The 19,685-nt window shown below is 38.1% G+C and overlaps 1 protein-coding gene across 3 annotated transcripts in view; it reads right to left on the minus strand.

Annotated features, from left to right (window-relative positions):
- The window catches only part of SATB2 (SATB homeobox 2), a 196,777-nt gene that overhangs the window by 106,425 nt on the left and 70,667 nt on the right, over positions 1 to 19,685 (minus strand). For all 3 annotated transcript variants that reach the window (XM_077956636.1, XM_077956635.1, XM_015131888.3), the window contains 2 exons: positions 6,184 to 6,310; positions 4,894 to 5,017 (listed from right to left, as the gene is read on the minus strand). In XM_077956636.1, the coding sequence (XP_077812762.1) occupies positions 4,894 to 5,017; positions 6,184 to 6,310 (251 nt within the window). The remainder of the gene's footprint in view (positions 1 to 4,893; positions 5,018 to 6,183; positions 6,311 to 19,685) is intronic.

The following is a 19,685-nucleotide window of genomic DNA, read 5'->3' on the forward strand; positions in this document are numbered from 1 at the left end:
TCAGGCTACAATTGTTGCACTTTTACGGACTTCTCCATACCTTTCTTCTGCCTTCAAGGCTGCTCTTTTGAACTGCAGACTACTGGGGTGTTCAATAAAGTATGAACTATCCACTGAATCATTCCCTTATGTAATTGCCAAACTCAAGTGAAGAATCACCTAAAATGGTTTGGCTTTTAAGGTAAGAAGGAAGAATCATTTCAATAACAGGAATCTTTTACTCATGAGTTGAGTCTATTTTTGAAAAACCCAACAAGCCACCTTTCTCACCTAAGGTGAGTAGTACTGGATGCCTCACTCTCTTCTTCCTATATTGAAAGGATTTTAGCTCCTCCCTCAGATTCACTGTTGTATCCCCAACTCATCGCAAAGTACTTGATTCTTAATCAGGACTCCAGGAATGCCGGTGGAAATATACTGCTGAATTACTGTTTCACCTTGCTTAGAACAAAAATACATTCTGTTTCACTTTACATAGGCTGAACTACAAAAACTGCATGCATCTGTTCTGCGACAACCACCAACAAAATGGGCATGCTTATCTCCACACTAAATTACAATCTAGCTATGCAATTTAAGTGAATAATCTGGAATGTTTAAGGATAATGGCCGTAGGATGAATGCCATGGTCCACATTACATATCCATGCTAGCTGAAACGAGCTACCCCAGTGAGATTTTCCATAATCACACAACATATCAGAAGCCTAAATCAAATCTCCCCCAAATCTAAACAATAGAAATGAGCCCCTGTTTAACTGAAATGTGCTGGGCATCAATCACCAAATTATTCTATTCACTGTTTCTGGTTCAAAATGTTTTGGAGCTGCCAAGAACACTGTAATAATAATAAAACTTTAACTTTACATACTAATAAAACTACACTTTCTGAAACATTTTTAAACTTAATTCATTAAGCACATGAGAGAATTGGTTGACTGAGAGTGGTATTGCTCCTGTCTTGGGACCTTTGGCAACATCTGGAGACATTTTGGTTGTCACAACTGGGGAAGGGGTATAGTGGCATGCTAGTGGCATCTAGTGGGTAATGGACAGGGATGCTGCAATGCACAGGGCAGCCCCCCACCACAAAGAATTATCCTGCTAAAAGGTTAAACTCCTGCATTATAGTAATAGCTACATACAAAATATACATTATGCTGAATGCTGTGGACACAAAGATCAGTAAGAGATGGCCCCTGTTATTGTGGACAGTTCATTTAGTGATGGAAATTGACAGGTAACAATGACAACAGGCTGAGATAAGTGCTGTGATGGGGTATTTACAAAGGCTACTAAGAGCAGAAGTAGCAACTACTTCAACCAGGAGGTTGAGGCACTTCACTAGCAGTGACTTCCCAGCTGGAATCTGAAAGATAATTTCATCAAGTAGAAAAGAGTAGTGCATTCTAGCCAGGTGAAATCATGTATGCAAAGGCAAGCAAATGTCAAACTGAAGGACTCTAGAGTCACCAGGATTGTGTGCAGGGGCTTCCAAAGCCAGAGATTAATAAGGTACATCTCCCTGAAGAACCGGTCTCATGTGGAGAGAAGGAGATTCCTAACTTAACAGGCAAAATGATTTTATGGCATTTAAAAAATATTTAAAACACAGGGGCTGGGCATGGTGGCTCACGCCTGTAATCCCAAAACTTTAGGAGCCTGAGGCAGGTGGATCACAAGGTCAGAAGATCGAGACCATTCTGGCTAACACGGTGAAATCGTGTCTCTACTAAAAATACAAAAAATTAGCCAGGTGTGGTGGCGGGCACCTATGGTCCCAGCTACTCAGGAGACTGACTCAGGAGAATCGCTTGAACAGGGAGGCGGAGGTTGCACTGAGCTGAGATCACGCCACTGAACTTTAGCCCTGGCGACAGAATGAGATTCCATCTCAAAAAAACAAAAACAAAAAACAGCAAAACAGGTATATGGACAAGAATATAAACTCGGCATCAATTTTTAAGATAATACAGAAGGTGGCTTTGTTAGATTTGTAATGCTATACTAGTTAGGTTGCTCCCACTCTCAAGAGATATTTTGAGCAATGGTAAACATTTCAAAATAATTAATTTAATGTGTTCTGGATATAGGATGAGTGCAGGAAGAGGGAAGAAGGCAGCTCTAGTGAAATATAAGGCTGAACAGTGTCATCTTGATGGTCCTTATGCTATGGAGTCTGTACTTCCTATAGGGTGGGTAGGGGGAGTGACTGGGGAATTACAAACAAGGAACACAGGAGAATCAGGTGGCAGGAGAAAAGTCATGAGGCAAGAAAACCTGAAATATTTTAGATGACAGGTGATGAAAGAATGAACAAAGCAGTGGTACAAGGGAAAAAGATTTTAGATGGAGAAGTGATGGAACCCATAGGATCAAACAGAAGGGTGAAGGAGAAGGAACTGTTTAGGTCAGGCAACTAAGTGGGCAAACCATGAGAGCAGACAGTGGAGGGGGCAAGAGTTTTTATAATAGGAGTAAAGATGATCTCATTTGAACATCACAAGACAACCCTCCGAATTATATGAAACATGTAAATACAATGATGCCCAGCTTATAGAAGAGTTTAATGAGGCTCTGAGAAGTGAATGGACTTGCCCAGGATCACATATCTGCCATAAAAGAACTGAGATTAGAGCCCAGGGCTCTCAGGTCCTGATCTGGATTCTCCTCACTCATGTTGCCTCTCTAGGTCATATTTGTAATCATAACCAAACATGATTGTCATGATACAACAGTTTGGACTAAACTTCCACGTGCCTCAGAAGCCCTGGATAAATTTCCGAATTGGTAATATCAAGTTAGAGGCTTGTACACTTTCAGGCAAAGCCCATTTTGACTCCCATGTGAATGCAAGAGAAAATTAATTGTGAATGATTGTGAAATTTGGGAAAAATTATTGACAGCTTTTCCTAACTCGTTCTTTAGCCAGTTCCTCTGTATCACCAACATAATCAAAATATGCATTTTATAACTTTGTATGCAACAAGGCTTTAACATCTACATACATATCTACAGGTAGGTTTTAAAATGGCCTGCATGAAAAGTCCTAAACATAAGATCAGAATAATGTCCTTTTCTATCTAGCTGCCTATACATGCCTTCTTGATTTTTTTTGGAAGCAAAAATATTAATAGTATACTTTGCTTCAGAGGATCCAAATTCCAAAACACCCTCAAAGACAGACAGACAGACAGACAGACACACACACACACACACATTCAGTTCACAAAATATCTCAATAATAATAGCTGATACTGTTTATGGTGCATCATTGCATGCTACGCATTAGGCCAAGCATTTTATGTAATTTCCAATCATTTAATCCTCTTTATATAACTCAGAACCATTACTACTCAGTTTTACTAACCAAACAAGGGGGGCTCATAAAGGTAAGGTTATAGAGGCTTGTCAACCAGGACATGAATCCAGCTCTGATTCCAGGATACATGCTCTTAACCAATAGCCTTCCTATCTTTCAGAGACTCCCTTACCCTGGAACAAAGCTCATGGCACAGCAAGTTTCTGTAATAGGTTTCTCATCATTTTCCCTTGAACTTAACAGACATTGTCTTAAATCATGTGTAGCAGCTCACACCAGGAAACAGATTTCCATTCAAAGCTTTGAATAATTTGTCAACCTGTGTTCATTTCTACAGCAGCCCTAATCCACCATTATCAAAATATTATCTCAACCATAGAAAAAAATGGGGTCCCAGCTCATGAACACAAATGGAAAAGGCAGCCCTTTCCTCCACTGCTCTTCTTTTGATCCTCTCAATCTCATTTTCATGGCTTGTATTAGTGTATGGTACGTTCCCTAAAAAATGGAGTATCACTTTTCCTCAAGATGCATTTTCTTGTGGTGAATTCACTACAAAACCGCTACAAATACATATGATGTAAAGATCATCTCTCTACACCAGACTGGCAAAAGGTCCAATAAATCATGCATAGATGGGTTTAGCATGGTTGACTCATCCAGCTGACCAAGTAAAACAACAATCTGGAGCATCCACTTTGAAAGGGGGCTGTGGGAAGTAGCATCTCAACCTACCACTTAGCCAGCTAGTATGCTTAGGCAATGAATGTAAGTGCTTCTCTAAGCTCCTATTTCTTGATCTATAAAATGGAGACACTGGTCCCTATCTCCGATGAAATACATGAGAAGTTAATGACTGTATATGTAAAACGTTTATTTTCCTTTTTTTTTTTTTTTTTTTTTTTTTTGAGACAGGGTCTCGCTATCTCGCTATCTTACCCAGGATGGTCTCGAACTCCAGGGCTCAAGGAATCTTCTGGCCTCAGCCTCCCAAAGTGCTGGGATTACAGGTGTGAGCCACCATGCCCAGTCTGTATACATAAAATGTTTTAATAGTCTCTCCTTACCCTAAAGTCTCAATAAATGCTATTTTTTTTTTTTTTTTTTTTTTGAGATCCAGGGTCTCACTCTGTCACCCAGGCTAGAGTACAGTGGTGTGATCTTGGCTCACTGCAATCTCTCCCACCCAGTCTCAAGCAATTCTCCCACCTCAGCCTCCCAAGTAGCTGGGACTACAGGCACATGCCACCGCACCCAGCTAATTTTCGTATTCTTTGTAGAGATGGGGTTTCGCCATGTTGCCCAGGCTGGTTTCGAACTCCTGAGCTCAAGCAATCAGCCTGCCTCAGCCTCCCAAAGTGCTGGGACTGCAGTCATGAGCTACCCTGTGCCCGGCCAATAAGTTATAACTTCAATTCTACAACCAGAAGCAACATAATCTTTTACACCTCAAATGCAGTGTAAGTCTATAAATAAAAGAGAAGACAGTTGTTTAAGAAGAAGGAACCCCACTGCCGGAGAGTCTACCAATGGCTTCTTCTGTTTCCCAGACCCCCACCTGAAGATACTGACCTGGGAGAGAGGGCATTCTTTGGCTAATGTGCTCTGGTTCATCTCTTTGAGCAGTTCCTTTAAGGCATTGCGGACTGTGGCATGGTTCCACTGCTCCGCAGGCAAGTCTTCCAACTTTGAACAACTGCAAAACAGAGCAAGAATGAACAATACACACACCTCACCCAGGGCCCCTGACGGAAGAGGAGACAGTGCAGCAGCTATTCTTGGGTCTTGTGGGAGCTTCAGAAGAAATGCTGAAGAATGGGGTCTAAGTGAAGGAAGGGAAGTAAAACTGCTTCTCCAAGACTTTGCTAGAGCCCAAAGGGTCTCTTTTAAGTTTGTCCTCCCACTCATCCAAGAAAACTAGTCACTTCTGATACAAGAAATGCTATTTTTATAAAATGCGATTTTTCCAATGTATTGATGGAAATGGCATGGCAGTGTGGTTATAAACTTCCCCAATACAAATGTAATTATTGAGCATGCCTAAGGTTAACTGTAAACAAGCATTCCCCGTCAGATTTGCAGTTGGAAGGCCCACCCTCACCCTCATAGAATGGCTCAGAGTTACTTTCTGAACCTCTATCCTCACCCATTCATAGACACAGATGGGGATGCCAGGAGTCCATTTTTAAAGTATAAATTCCCAAAAAGGGGGAGATCCAAAACACTTACACTAAAGGACAACACTCCTTAATCACACCTAGCAGGCACTTTACAATAAAAGACTTTACAATAAAAGGGATATCTTGTTCTGGATGCCATATTTGAAAAAATAAAGAAATCATCCCCAGAATCTCTGCAGGCCACAAAGTGTTTTTTGTTTGTTTGTTTGTTTGTTTTGATGTGGCCTCGGAAAGGGAAGAAAAAGGTCTCCTATGTCAGGACATTCTTGCTAAACCTACTACGAGAACAAAACTCTCCCCTCATAACACAAATCTGAAAACAGCAGAGGTGTTTATTCTTCAAATACTATGTGCTACACATTTAACCAGGCCTAAAGGACCCATTGAGTAAGGGACTGTGTAAAGTTCCTCCTAAGGGCTATAGATTTTTAATGATTTGTCAAGCTGCCCCTAGGTTACCACTTCACTGCTTCTGAAAACAAAGCATAAAGTAATTGGAATGTGACTATAAAGACACCTGGGGAAGGGCCCTCCTTCTTCTTCTCTCCTTCTCTCTCCTTCTTTTCATTTTGTCCAATGTCCAGAAATTAATAAAGACAGGACATGCTAATCTTTGCAGGGAATCTATGATTGACGGAACAGCTCTGAGAGTAAGGAAAAGCAGATGTTCAGAAACACCCACCTTTGTAATTGGATTTTCAGCGTCACAACATGATAGACATCTTGTAGCATGTCGGCCACTGTCGCGTCGGGTGCATCTGTCACATAACTGAGGGGGAGAGGGTTCCACCTTCCCAGCTTGATTATTCCTGCACAGGGAAGAAAAACATAATAAACACATATCTGCTATTTATTAAACCTTCTCATTGTTTGTTCAATGTTAAGAAGGTCATTCAATCATCAACATCCAAGGCCCACTCAGATATTTTACAACCCAGAGCAATAAGCTATTTCTTTCTGGCTGACAATTGAGTTAGTTAACTATACAGGAAGATGGGAAGGAAAGAATGAGGTTTAATCACAGACAATCAGTTCTTTTATGTTTTCCTGTTTCTTAAATTACTTAGAAAACCATACGGATACTTCCTTCCCCCCAGAATTGTTTCACATTCTAACTTAAGGCTGATGCTAAATATACAGGACTGCTGATTTCATAGACAAAAAAAAAAAAAAAAAACCAAGCCTTAAGTAAATATAAGATTCAGTTTTGAATTGTACAAGAAAATTCCTGTGTGTGGGCTCAGCACGCAGTTACATCCTGACTGTGGTGCGATTCCCAGTGCGAACAGCATTTGGAGCTCATGAAGCAGTCAGAGTTCGCTCCCATGTCTGCGTTTCAGCATGGCAGTGGGGCTGCTTTCCCAGGCCAAATGCAATACCACGGTGACTGACCACAGATCAGAAACAGCAAAGATGCCCTCAACTTCCTCTTTTTTTAATTCCTCAGCTCTTTAGACAGTGACAATAGTACTTTTTCCCTGTGGATTTCCTGCTGCATATGGTAAACATGCATAACAATGAAGAAATAATAAAAATCCTTTCTAAGCTGGGGCTACGTAGAGCAGCAATTTTAGGAATACCCTTGTTAGAGGAAGATTCATGGGATGGTTTCAGCAACATATGGTGAAAATGCTAACTTATTCATAAGATAGGCCCGTTTTATCTGGGACACAGGGCACACATAACATTGATGAAGAAAAATAGAGAAACCCATTTCACATATGACACACGGTAACAAAAATTTTATTTGTATGCAATGAAAAATCCCATGGTCTCCAGGATGTCAGAAATTGCCACACATAAAAAGCAGTGATACTTTAGTGATCAAAGAAAAACAGCATTTTTATTTTTGACAATACAGGTGAGTCCAACTACACTGTTCTTTAAAAATATATATTGTCATCAAAGAGAGAACACCTGTGTACCCAAGTGAACGTTTAAAAGCTTCACAAAATGATAGCTACGGGGCAAAACTCCAACAATAGGAAATGAACTTTCTGGTCAGGGCACGTCCTGTCCAAGATGAAATAAATGAATGCGCAATGCTTGACATAATGCTTGAAAACAGGGAATAAACAGAACAAAAATATTAAAATGATACACTGTTTCAGTATTAAGATTTAACAATCTGGTGCTGAATATGCTGCAGTATAAATAGTGCCTGGACTCAGATCCAATAAAGTAACACAGCTCTCATTCATAGTACCGTATGTCTCCAGTTCTGGCTCCTTAAGTCATATTTCACTTGCCAAGAAAAGCTGTTTTCTTGCGGGGATAGTTTTCTTAACATTCTCTCTCATGACAATGAAAAGTGCACAGCACGCAGCATGTAGTAGTCATGAAATGAACATCCAGGGCCCACTGGACAGCCACCCACGAGAGAGTGGGTCTGCTTCCTTGCTTCTTTTACTCCTGACATTTGCAAATACTAAAAAGAAACCATGTAACATGTCTAACATATTTCCTTTTAAAAAAAATCATTCTACAATTTTAAATTCCTTTCAAAAGTCATTATCATGATCACCCATAAGTTGAATATAAATTGGCTGTGTTCTAAAGTCACACAGATAATATATGAGAGAATGGGGCGGGGAATGAAGTTGACAACTGTGCACTATGATAGGCAAGTAAAAGCAGCAGATTTTGTGGGTGATTTTGGTTACTAAGACTATGCAAGTAATATAACAAAAAGGACCCTACAAGCTTCAATGCACAACTCCACAGGAGATTCATTCAAGCTGTTGTGGTATCAGTAGTTGATTCCTTTTTATTGTAAAGAAGTATTCCATTGTAAGAATACACACCACACTACAGCCAGACACAACAGAATGTATCTGTATAATTTCATTTAGATGAAATATAAGAACAGGCAAGACTAATCTAATGGGGATAGAAGTCAGAGGGACAGAAAGGGGCACTGCATAGACAGGGACATATGAGGATTTTCTTGTTTGGCATGGTGTTGCATGGTTATACAAATTGTCAAAATTTATCAGACTAATCACTTAACATCCATACATTTTTGTATGTAAATTATACCTCGATTTTTTAGAGAGGAGAGGGAGAGAAATATCTACAGGATATAATAACTCATTCTACTGGAAATAGAATCTCCATATAGGTAAATTCTTACCCCCTCCCCCGATGAGCTGGAAGACGACTTGTTTGGGCTAGAATTAGACACACACAGGTGTTTTAACAACACTTAATACCTCCACATAGAGCAGCTGCTACAGGTTGGTTTCTAGATCTTGGAAGAGAGCTGTTGGCACATGCTATTCTCCCAGGCAAAGGGAAGTGTATGCTTTTCCTTTTTTGCACCTTATTAACTAACCTTCTAGTCCTAGAAGTCATGGTCTCTGCTCAGCTATTTACCAGGGTCTGCAGGTACAAGATCTGCTGGAGAGCTATGGCTGGAAGCCCACTCTGCTCCAGCCAGGTAGGGGCTTGGAGTAACTCTTAATGAGCCTTTCCTCCAAACAGGATCTCTGTCTAATGCACTGTATTAATCCTCTTTGGAAAATCATTCCTTAGAACAGTCCTCCTTCCCTGATATAAAATAGACAAAAATATTACTTGGAATAGTAGTCAAGTGTTAATTGAGGAAATCAAATTGGGAAGCAGTATACCATAGTGACTAAGAATGCAGGCTTCCAAGTTAAATTGCCTCTGTTCACATCCTGGCTCTGCCACCTACTAATTATGTAACCCTAGCAAGTTACTTAAAATTCTCCATACCTCAATCCTCTCATCTGTAAATTGGAACAATAAAAGTACCAATCTTACAAGAATATTGTGCACATTAAATGTAAAAATTAGTAAAGAGCCTGAATGTAATTTAATCTCAACAATTTAGTCATCCTTTTGACCTTTTTAATGTGTCTTATATAGTCAGTTTATTTCAAAATATATTGACTCAAAAGATTTTTTATCATATTAGCTTTCAGTCATGTGTCTATAAAAGACTTTTGTTTTAAATCACAAAGGAGGAGTATACATCAGTATGTCCCATTTTCTATTCCCACCACTTCCCCATTCATTTCTTCCATCCTTGTTCCTCAGTGACTTCTTTCCTTTGACCTATAAGTAGATTGAGATTTCCCCTACTTTTTTTTTTTTTTTTCTGACACAGGGTCTGGCTCTGTCACCCAAGCTGAAGTGTAGTGGTGAGATCTCAGCTCACTGCAACCTCTGTCTCCCAGCCTCAAGCCAACCTCTCACCTCAGCCTCCCGAGTAGTTGGGACTACAGGTATGTGCCACCACACCTGACTAATTTTTGTATTTTTATAGAGACAGGGTTGCACCATGTTGGCCAGACTGGTCTCGAACTCCTGGGCTCAAGCGATCTACCCACCTCAGCCTCTCAAAGTGCTGGGATTACAGGCATGAGCCACTGCACCTAGCCCTCTCCTACTTTAAAACAAAAACACTATGACAATCTCTCTGTTCCCTCAGTCTCTTATTTTCTGCACCACCAAACCTAGTATAGGTGTACCTCCAATTTCTCTATCAGTTCTTTACCCATGAATATCTAGTTTCAACTCCCTCCATGAGGACATGGAGATTCAGAAGGGATGGGTTATCTTAACTAGCCTAGGTAATATTACTAGCAAGTAGCAGAGCTCAGATTCACTTCAAAGACCAGGCTCTCATTCTTCTTGTTATCACACTGGCTCAAGTGAGAGGCAAACTAGAAGAAAAGACTGGTTCCAAGTTTCGGGAGGCCATGAATGCCTGACTCAGTAGCACACTGTATAGGTCAGAGGTTAGGAGTAAGGTCTAGAGTCAAAGGTGAGTTTACACCCAGCTTCCTCTGCTTGTCACCTTGTTTAGTCAAGGTGTCACCTTGGCAAATTGTTTAGTCTTTCCATGTGTCCATTTCCATATCTGTAAAATGGGGATAAGAACAATGCCTACCCTTTAGGGTTATCATGAGACTTTACATGAAAAGGAGAGTCTAGCACTGGGATGCTACATAATAAGTGCTCCATAAAACTTAAGGGAAAATAGATCCTTGTAAGTTTCTTAGTGTAGACATAACAACAATAAAGCAAAGCTTCCAGAGAGATTAATTTATACAGGTTGAATATTCTTTATCCAAAATCCTTGGAGAACCAGAAGCAATTCATATTTCTGATTTTTTCAGATTTTGAAATAGTTGCATTATACCTACCAGATAAGCATCCCAAATCCAAAAATCCAAAATCTGAAATGCTTGAATGAGCATTTCCTTTGAGCATCATGTTGACACTCAAAAGATCTCAGATTTTTTAACATTTCATATTTCGGATTTTCAGATTTGAGATGCTCAACTGGTACTGGACTGCAAGTAGATTAAAAACGGCACGCATTCCAAGGGGAAAAAAAAGAACTGAAATAATTCAGGTAGGTATGTCTAGTTACAATTGTAACAGACTCTTCCTGGCTTCTAAGGAGGGATGCAGACCCCACTAATCACTCCATTGTAGTGAACAAGGACAAAGAAGAAAGAACAAGTCATGTGGCCACTGAGGATAATATTGCAGCACTAGAGAAATGCCAATAATAACGGCATAACTAAAGCATACAGATGTTACTCCCAACATTCACATTCTATGAGTAAGTTTTGTAACCCCAATCTGAAAAATGAGAAAAACCAGTGATGATTAAATTAGGAAATATTTCATGCATGTGCATGCACACACACACACACACACACACACACACACACACACACACACACACACCCTTGAGTTCAGCCAGGCACATAGGAGATGCTAAATGTGTGGCAATTTCCATTTTTTGTCTGAAAATTTATCACATTCTCACTCTGTCTAGAGTACTGACCCCCAATATTCACTTCTAGAAATTGTCTATATTATTCTTGAAATTCTGCCATGCAAATAATTCCAACCCTGAAAACCCACCTGAAGTAATCCTTTCTCTATAACACTGTACAATAAATATTCTTGTTTGGTCTGTATATTTTATAAGAAACTTATTTAATCACAATATCCCTTTACATTACTTTACAGTTCGCACAGAGTTTTATATAACCATTAGTTTATCCTTATGAAAACAGCCTGGACTCAGCATTCTACCTGGAAGTAGGCTGAAGATCCAAGGAGAATGACTTTTCAAGGACCTAAGTGGATGAAAACCAGGACTAAAACCTAGGCTTCATTTTGCAAGTTTTTGAACTACTGGACCAATATCCTTTCTGCTCAGCTCTGCTACCTCTGTCCTGAGGATGTACCCACGTTCAAGTGCCCAACAACACAATGGGCCCCTGGAGAGGAGGGCCAGAGTGCATCCACAGTCACACATTAGGCAGTGTCTGGACATTTAATGTTAAACCAAGGAATAAGTGAGACCAATGAGCAAACAGGTGACATCACAGGCACAGAAGACTGAAGAGCCAGTTACACTTGGGACTTCTCTGGAAAACACAGTTTCCCACAACAGTGCCATTTGAGACATAAACACTGTTTTCCAATCATCTTTATTATTTACAAGGAATTTATCATCTGCAAACATTTAGAAAATGCTTGGTGTTGAAGACTATTACAGATGCTGTTTCAAGGTCTTTGAGTCACAAATTACGGGCCTTTATTTTGGGGTTGAAATTCATACAAATGTTAACATGATTGAATTGAGCACAGTATAAATAAAACTGTTTATATCCAGACAAATCTGTTCACTAAAATATAGAGTACCAATCCACTCAATGTGTAATGTGTACAGACCAAATAACAAAATGCAATTGTAGGTAAATTTCCCATTAGTGATATAAAATTAGATTGGGACTGGAGGCAATTTTTGTCTAAAATTAAAAAGATGCAATAATGGAAACCAGTTTTTTATTTTCTCAATGCAGTATTCTGCCAGAGTTAAAGAGCTGACATTTCACCAAAAGAAATATCAATAGTTGTTTGTGTTCATATGTTTTTGGGATTTATCTCAAAGAAAACAGTTACTATTCTCAGTAAATGCATAATTCATATTTTTAGTATTATTTGCCTCTAATTATATAAAAACAAAAGAGTGGTGATAATACACATTATAGTTGATCAATATTTGATTCAAGCTTTTAGAAAGTCAATCACGTCTGAGAATAAAATAAAATAAAATAACACAATATAATCAATGGGCCATTAGAAGGGTTTGTATTAAGCATGAAGCATTCATTCAACAATTTTTTCTTGTGTGTCTCCAGCACAAGTCACTAAGATGCAAAGATAACCTCAATATATACTGTCCTTGTAATTATGGAGCTCACAATTGAGCAGAGAAGCGTATTATTGCTAAACACATAGCTAAGAGAAACCACTCCTAAAATAAACCAAGATGATAGCTTTTACCCCTGTACCTCAAATGTGAGAAATATTTACTTCATGAAGGCCTACAATAGGCCGCCTGTGAAGTACATGAGAACAATTCTCACAGTTTGCAGTGGTATGTAGATAGATGCTGATAAAATAGATATAGATTTGGTATACTGCACAATAAAGCCCACAAACCAATCTGTGAAACAGATATAAGCAACCCAGCAAGAGAGCAGCAGTATTCTTATAATTCAGCTGGATGGATAATTTTCTTTTATTCCAGGTGCATTTTAACATTAATTTTTAAAGCAAAATGAAAACTCAGGCTGAGAAAAAAATGAGACATTAGCTTTAATATCAAAAGGCTGGTGTTTGTATATCTCATAACTCCCTGGAAAAGATCTCCGCAAAAGAGTGTCAATAAAAACCCCAGCCTTAGAAGAACGAAGCCTTGGGGCTTCTGGTTCTCGGTATTATTTCCACAATACCAACTGCTGATGAGGCTCCTTGTAAAAACAGGCGAACTCATGACATTGATTGCGTCTGTTTATCCTCCTCAGAGTGGTTGTATTCTTATGCTATAGCATATAATTTTCTGTTGTTCAGCTATGCTTTGTTAAAGAAATTAAAAACTGTCTATCCTATATAATAAGAACATAGAATTATTTATCCATAAATCAGTTCACGGGAAATCACTACTCAGCAGTATATAATAATTCAGCCTGTGTTTCTAACCTGTGGCCTGACTGTGGTATATCACCGAATTGTAGCAGCAAAAAGACATAAATTTTAGTTATTATTGCTAAACCTGTGGTGAGAATGACTTTTCAATAAGGAAAAAGAAAAAAAGGCAAAACAAAAATGGTTTTTGAAGTACACATATTTTCCTTTTTAATGTATAGTTTAGCAGTACCCCAATACAACTTATTAGAATAAACCTAACTCTTCTACACCTTCTGCTTTGATTTTAAGGACTCTCTCTATATATATTTCAAATGGCTTGCATTGGGGTAAAAGTAAGTGGAAAATGAAACAGACTTTTTGAGTCATCTTACATTATTCAAGTGCCTTTATAACTTACACAAATTAATGAAACCTCACCACATACTTGTCTGGGAGCCTACAATGGATTTAATCCTGCATTTATAACAATACAAAAGGAAACGCCAGACAAAAATAAATAATTCAATGATTCAAAATAAACACTGAAGATATACTGTCATATGAATTGATCTAAAAATCGAGAGATGCAAGTGTATGCGCACACACACACACACACAACGTACTGTTTCCCATCCCCACAGATAACTTCTCTATTTGTAAGAATTCCGGTAACGCTGACAAACACAAAGAAAGTAGTTTTTACTCTTTAAAAATACTAACCTTTATATTTAAATCATATTTCTATCTTTCAGAGGAAATTATCAAGATTATTTAAAAATCAAAATTAATTTTAGAGTACTTTCTGAATAAACTATAGTGATACAGCCGTCACTTTTTTTTTTTTTTTTGAGCTGACTACCCCCTTACACTGCAGAAATGTTCTATTTTAGAAATATATACAGTACCATTTGGTGCCTTGTAATTCTATACATGGCTTTTACAATTTTGCGGCATAAAGATTTTGTCTCATGTAATAGATGCTGCTTCACATTTGGGAAATGTTATGTTACAACCCTGACTTTTATTAGATTATTTAATATAAGCACTAAGTAACTAGACTAAATTAATAAAGACCTTATTGAAAAAAAATGGAGAGGGAGAGAACAAAATTATTCCACAAATTAAATAAAACTTTCTGAAGTTAGCATTTCAGAAATCTTTATTTAATTTTCAGAATTCCAGTTCTTCTGTAAAACAGCCAAAATATTGGTCAGGATATGAAAAAAAAAATGTGGTTGGTGTTTATTTATTTCATAACAGTGCCATTTAAAACTATTACATGGAGGAATAAGACAAATGAGAAAGAAAAGTGTGATGAGAAATTATTTGGGGTTGGTTCTAAACTTATGTCACTGGTTAAAAACTATTTCATCCAGTACATATTTTCTTATTGTTGTTCTAAGTTTAATAATTTTCTAAAAGAATTTTAAATTTAAAAACTAATTTTGGCAGGTAACACAAGCTTCTCTCTCTTTTCCTCCTTTATATTCAGAAATACATTTGCATAAAGAGACTTCCCCCTAGTATTTGTCCCCCAAAAATATCTTCAATAATCAAAGACACAAGGGAAAAAGTATACTCTTTTAAACATACTTTGCTGCATTCTAGCAGATGCTATTCATAACTTATGTTTAGCCAGTGTTTCTGCATCCTCTAGGGACCCACTGAAGGTCTAAGAATACAGTTGCCTCACATATTTCACATCCTAATTAATTATGTTCTTTTTAGATGGGAACTAAAATGTTGCAGTAGGTTTTCCTGAGGACCTGGCTTTCCAAGTACTCCATCTCTGGGTTCAATACCCCTGGAAACTCTCTATCAATTGCACTCTCCCAGTTATATATTCTAGAATTGTCCTCCAGGCATTGTTTCCTGCAATTTAGGGTTATGTAATACCTAATCTTAAGGGCAATATTATGATGGCATGTGGATTATCAAAGAAAACATTGCCATATATTAATAATATGAAGGCAAATGTATATTCATTTTTGTTGTACATTTTTATTCATGTTCCAACTAACCTGATTTCACAGTAATTCGCTAAGAAACTACAATACATAGAAGCAACTACGGCTGTAACTGGTAGAAGTGGCAACTACTTTTGGTATGAAGATTTGGGGGGTTTATTTTTGTTCCCATAAAAATATTTTAATAAATATTACTTTCAATGTTCATATACATATCAGGGACATTTTCATATACACTCTATTAAACCTAGTAATACACATGGTTTCAGATGTTTTACATTTAAAGATATTCCTTGATTTACATTCTTTGGAAATGTCATATTTAAAGGCTGCAAACCAAATTTTAAAATATGCCACTACCATTTTAATGACCAAAAGAAAAGCCAAGAGTCCAATACAGGAGGTGTTCTCTCAGTAGGCAAATGTTTCTCTAATTGAATCAAAAGTAGACTTACAGCCACAACATACATGGTGATAAATAATGACAATGCCCTATTTGAGCCCAAAAAAATATTCAGCAATGTCAGAAATATGCCATATAAATTGATGGGCAACGGAACTGTGGTAGAGTTAGAAGCTATTCCCCTTGCACGTCTAGTTACCCTGTGGCAGCTGGATTACACAGAGATAATTCTGGAGGGTAGAAGAGGTCACAAATGGGTTGTTATTCTCTTCATTCCCAGGAATTTGCAGATTAGTAAGAACTGTGGTGTCTGGAGTGGTCAGATGAAGTAAATGGGTTCCAAGTTCATCTGTAGAGCAGTCATGAGCCTCATCCTGGCTTCTGAAACAAAAGCTCCAGGGGTAGATCCCAGGAGATGCTGGTGATAAGCCAAATTTGGACCTCACTGCCCAGGGTGCCCAGTAAAAAGCAAGGACTGGGAGCATCTAGATTAATCCACTAATTCTCCTCAAAAGAGCAGAAAACCAAAATTCCCAGATTCCTTTTTTTTTCCTTCAATTCCTCAATTCACTGGCAAATCTCATTACTGTTGAAGAGAAAGAGGAACATTATGACATATAAGTAGGAAAGTAGGGCTAAGGTGCACTGTAACTGTGTTTTATTTCCTTTTAAGTGTGAAGGACTTGGCATAGGCTGAATAGACAATCCCCAGGGAAAAAAAAATAGTTTCTTGTATATTAATAAACTTGAAACTTTTTTCTTTTAACATATTTAGACTATAAACCACCAAAAGGCAAAGGTCATGTCAATTTAACTTGTTCTAACAACTCTGGCTACAGCCCCATAAAATGAGGATGCCTAAAACACTGTGTGTGTGTGTATGTCGCATACCCACCTTTGTTTGAAAAGCAACAGCCTGGCAATCAACAGATCCCAGATCCTGGATCTGCCCTCTGTTGGATGCAGCTCTGCATCTGTGGATAACTCGCTTACCCTCTCTGGGCCCCTATTTTCTCTTCTATAAAATGGGGAGTTAAAAGCTAAAACAAGAAACAAACAAACTCCTCTGCCTGACTCACAAGATGGTAATTACAATAAAATAACATGAGTTACAGTGCACTGAAAATTATAAAGTGCTGTATAAACATATGTTGGCATTAATGAATTGTAAGTCAACATAAAAGAGGTAAGCATTACATTTTTTAGGATGTTTTTAAGGGAAAGTTCCCTTTACTTAAAGAAGCAAAAACTTGGATCTTCTAAAATGTCACCTGCTGACACGGCAAGTCATCTGATATAGTCCAAAGACCCTAGGATAGGAAATTTGTCCGAGCTTACTGACTGGGGCCACTTACTCTCTTTGAACCTCCACTTTGCCATCTGTAGGAGTGTCCGCAATCAGAGAAGGCATCAGGGACCACCTGCCCTGTTACAAATGATCCCAGAGAGCCTCTGCACTTAAAAATATTTGGCACCTTTATTCTTCACCAGACTGTAAGTTCCACAGATAACTCGGTGCCTGGCAGATGGTAGAGGCTCAGAGATAAGGAAGGAAGGAAGGAAGGAAGGAAGGAAGGAAGGAAGGAAGGAAGGAAGGAAGGAAGGAAGGAAGGAAGGAAGGAAGGAAGGGAGGGAGGGAGGGAGGGAGGGAGGGAGGGAGGGAGGGAGGGAGTGGGTGGGGGGGATGAAGCTGGAAGGGTCACTGTGCCATGGCCCGTGGGCAGCGCCGGTTTTCTTTGCAGGTTTACCTTGTGCTCTCAGACCCTTCCCCAGCATTCTGCCAACTCCCAACATGTGGAAAAGTGAGTGCCCTTACTCTTGGTACCCTGGATATCCAGGAAGACTAGCCCAAGAGATGTTCTAGACACCTGATAAAGGCACAGAGAAAAGCCTCAATAGCTGAAACCCTCAACTAAACCTTGTGGAATCCACTACAGTCCCAGAGATTTATTGATAATTTCCATGGCCCCTTGCAGTTCTGCCATTCTAGATCAAAATGATGCCCCAAAACTTTGGGGATTAATAATGGTAGCCTTGATTACTGTCATTTTAAAAATACATCAAGCCTTCAAAACTGAAAATAAAGTCAACACTGAATTGGTAGATTGATTTTTCTGCCATTAAAGTTCTACTTTTTTTAAAAAAAACAAAATGGCAAGCATCCAGCTTTTTGTTTCTCAGGAAGGGTTCATTTCTAAACTTTCAAAGTATAGTGAACAACTTCTAAATTCAGGATAATTGAAGGTCTGCCAGTTGGTGAGCAAAACAACAATGGCTTTCATATCAACCGAAAAAAAAATATGGCTCAATCAGGTTTTTTTAAACTGAATATCATTCTGCCGACTGTACTTCTTCCTAATATAACAGAAGCTGCTGCTTACCGACTACTAATGGACTTCTCTATCTAAATAAATATAATTGTGTTCATTAGTTCTTCCTGTTAAAATTATTAAAGAGTAACTTTCCCCAGGACACTTTTATGTTAATGAAAGACAGTAACACAATTATTAGGACAAGACACTTTCAGATCAATTTTGCATTTGCGTAGTATCCAATAGAATAAATTGCTTACATACCTCCACAAATAAGTAATCCCCTCTTCTTAAAGATATATTTGCATATGACCAATGAAGCCCCTAGCATAAACCACATAAGTAAATAAATTAAATTTGCTCAGGAAGTATGATGCTGAAAATTGGGAGCAAGGTATAAAAATCCCAAAATTATATGATTATAAATATTAATAAATTCCCTAGAAATCACTGATTTATGAAGATCCTCCACATGTAGACAAGATTTACTTTTATTCAGAGCTTTAAGATATAACACCCGGTAAGAAAGATAAGTAGGTGGCAAGAACTGTATGAGAGCTAATACTGTAAATTTCTATTACATTCTCTTAGAACAAGGCTGTGGGCCAGGCTCCATAGCTCATGCCCTTAATCCCAGCACTTTGGGAGGCTAAGGTGGGAGAATTGCTTGAGCCCAGGAGTTGGAAACCAGCCTGGACAACATAAAGAGAAACTCTGTCTCTGCAAAAAAAAAAAAAAACAACAAAAACAACAAAAACAGGCGTAGTGGCACGTGCCTGTAGTCCCAGCTACTCGGAGGGCTGACAGAGTGAGACCCTGCCTCTAAAATAAGTAAATAAATGAATAAAAAAATAAATAAAAATAAAAATAGATAAAACCCTGCAAAGGGGCCCCAAGGGCTAAAGTGTCATGTGGATTTTTTTTAATTCAACCATCCTTAATATAACTTACGTGGTGTTTCAGTTTGATTCTAATATATCACCATCAATTTCCCACCCCTAAAAGGAAGGAAAATCACAAATCAAAATATATTTAGTCACTTAGGCTACTAACTTAAATGAGAAAAAAAAAAAGATCCATTTAATCTCTTTTCATGTTGTTTTATTTTGTTTTGCTTTCATTGTTAACATACACATTCTATAACACATGTGGAGAAAAGCATGAAAATATTCACTACAATAAAACTGATTTCCTTCATATCTAATTTTCTGAATACAGATGAGCCTTTGGATACTGATGTTACCTTAGTGGGCCCCAGTTTACCTCTACTCATTTTTAATTGTTCAATCTTGTTTTATCATAAGCACCTTATAATAATCCATCAAGAAATTGGGCATTTAAGTTTATCATGGTATTATTATGTTGCTACACTAGAAGAAAGTAGTTAACCAAGTTACCCAATGTTACGTTAAAATTAATTTGTACCAGAAATAAAGAGCAAGTCATTAATTTTTAAATTCTGATAACAGTTTCCAGTATGAGTCAAGGTAAGTTAAATCTTTGTTAAGTTAAAATGCCCATGAACATTTCTTTA

Source organism: Macaca mulatta, chromosome 12 (assembly GCF_049350105.2).
Source record: "Macaca mulatta isolate MMU2019108-1 chromosome 12, T2T-MMU8v2.0, whole genome shotgun sequence".
NCBI classification, from domain to species: domain Eukaryota; kingdom Metazoa; phylum Chordata; class Mammalia; order Primates; family Cercopithecidae; genus Macaca; species Macaca mulatta.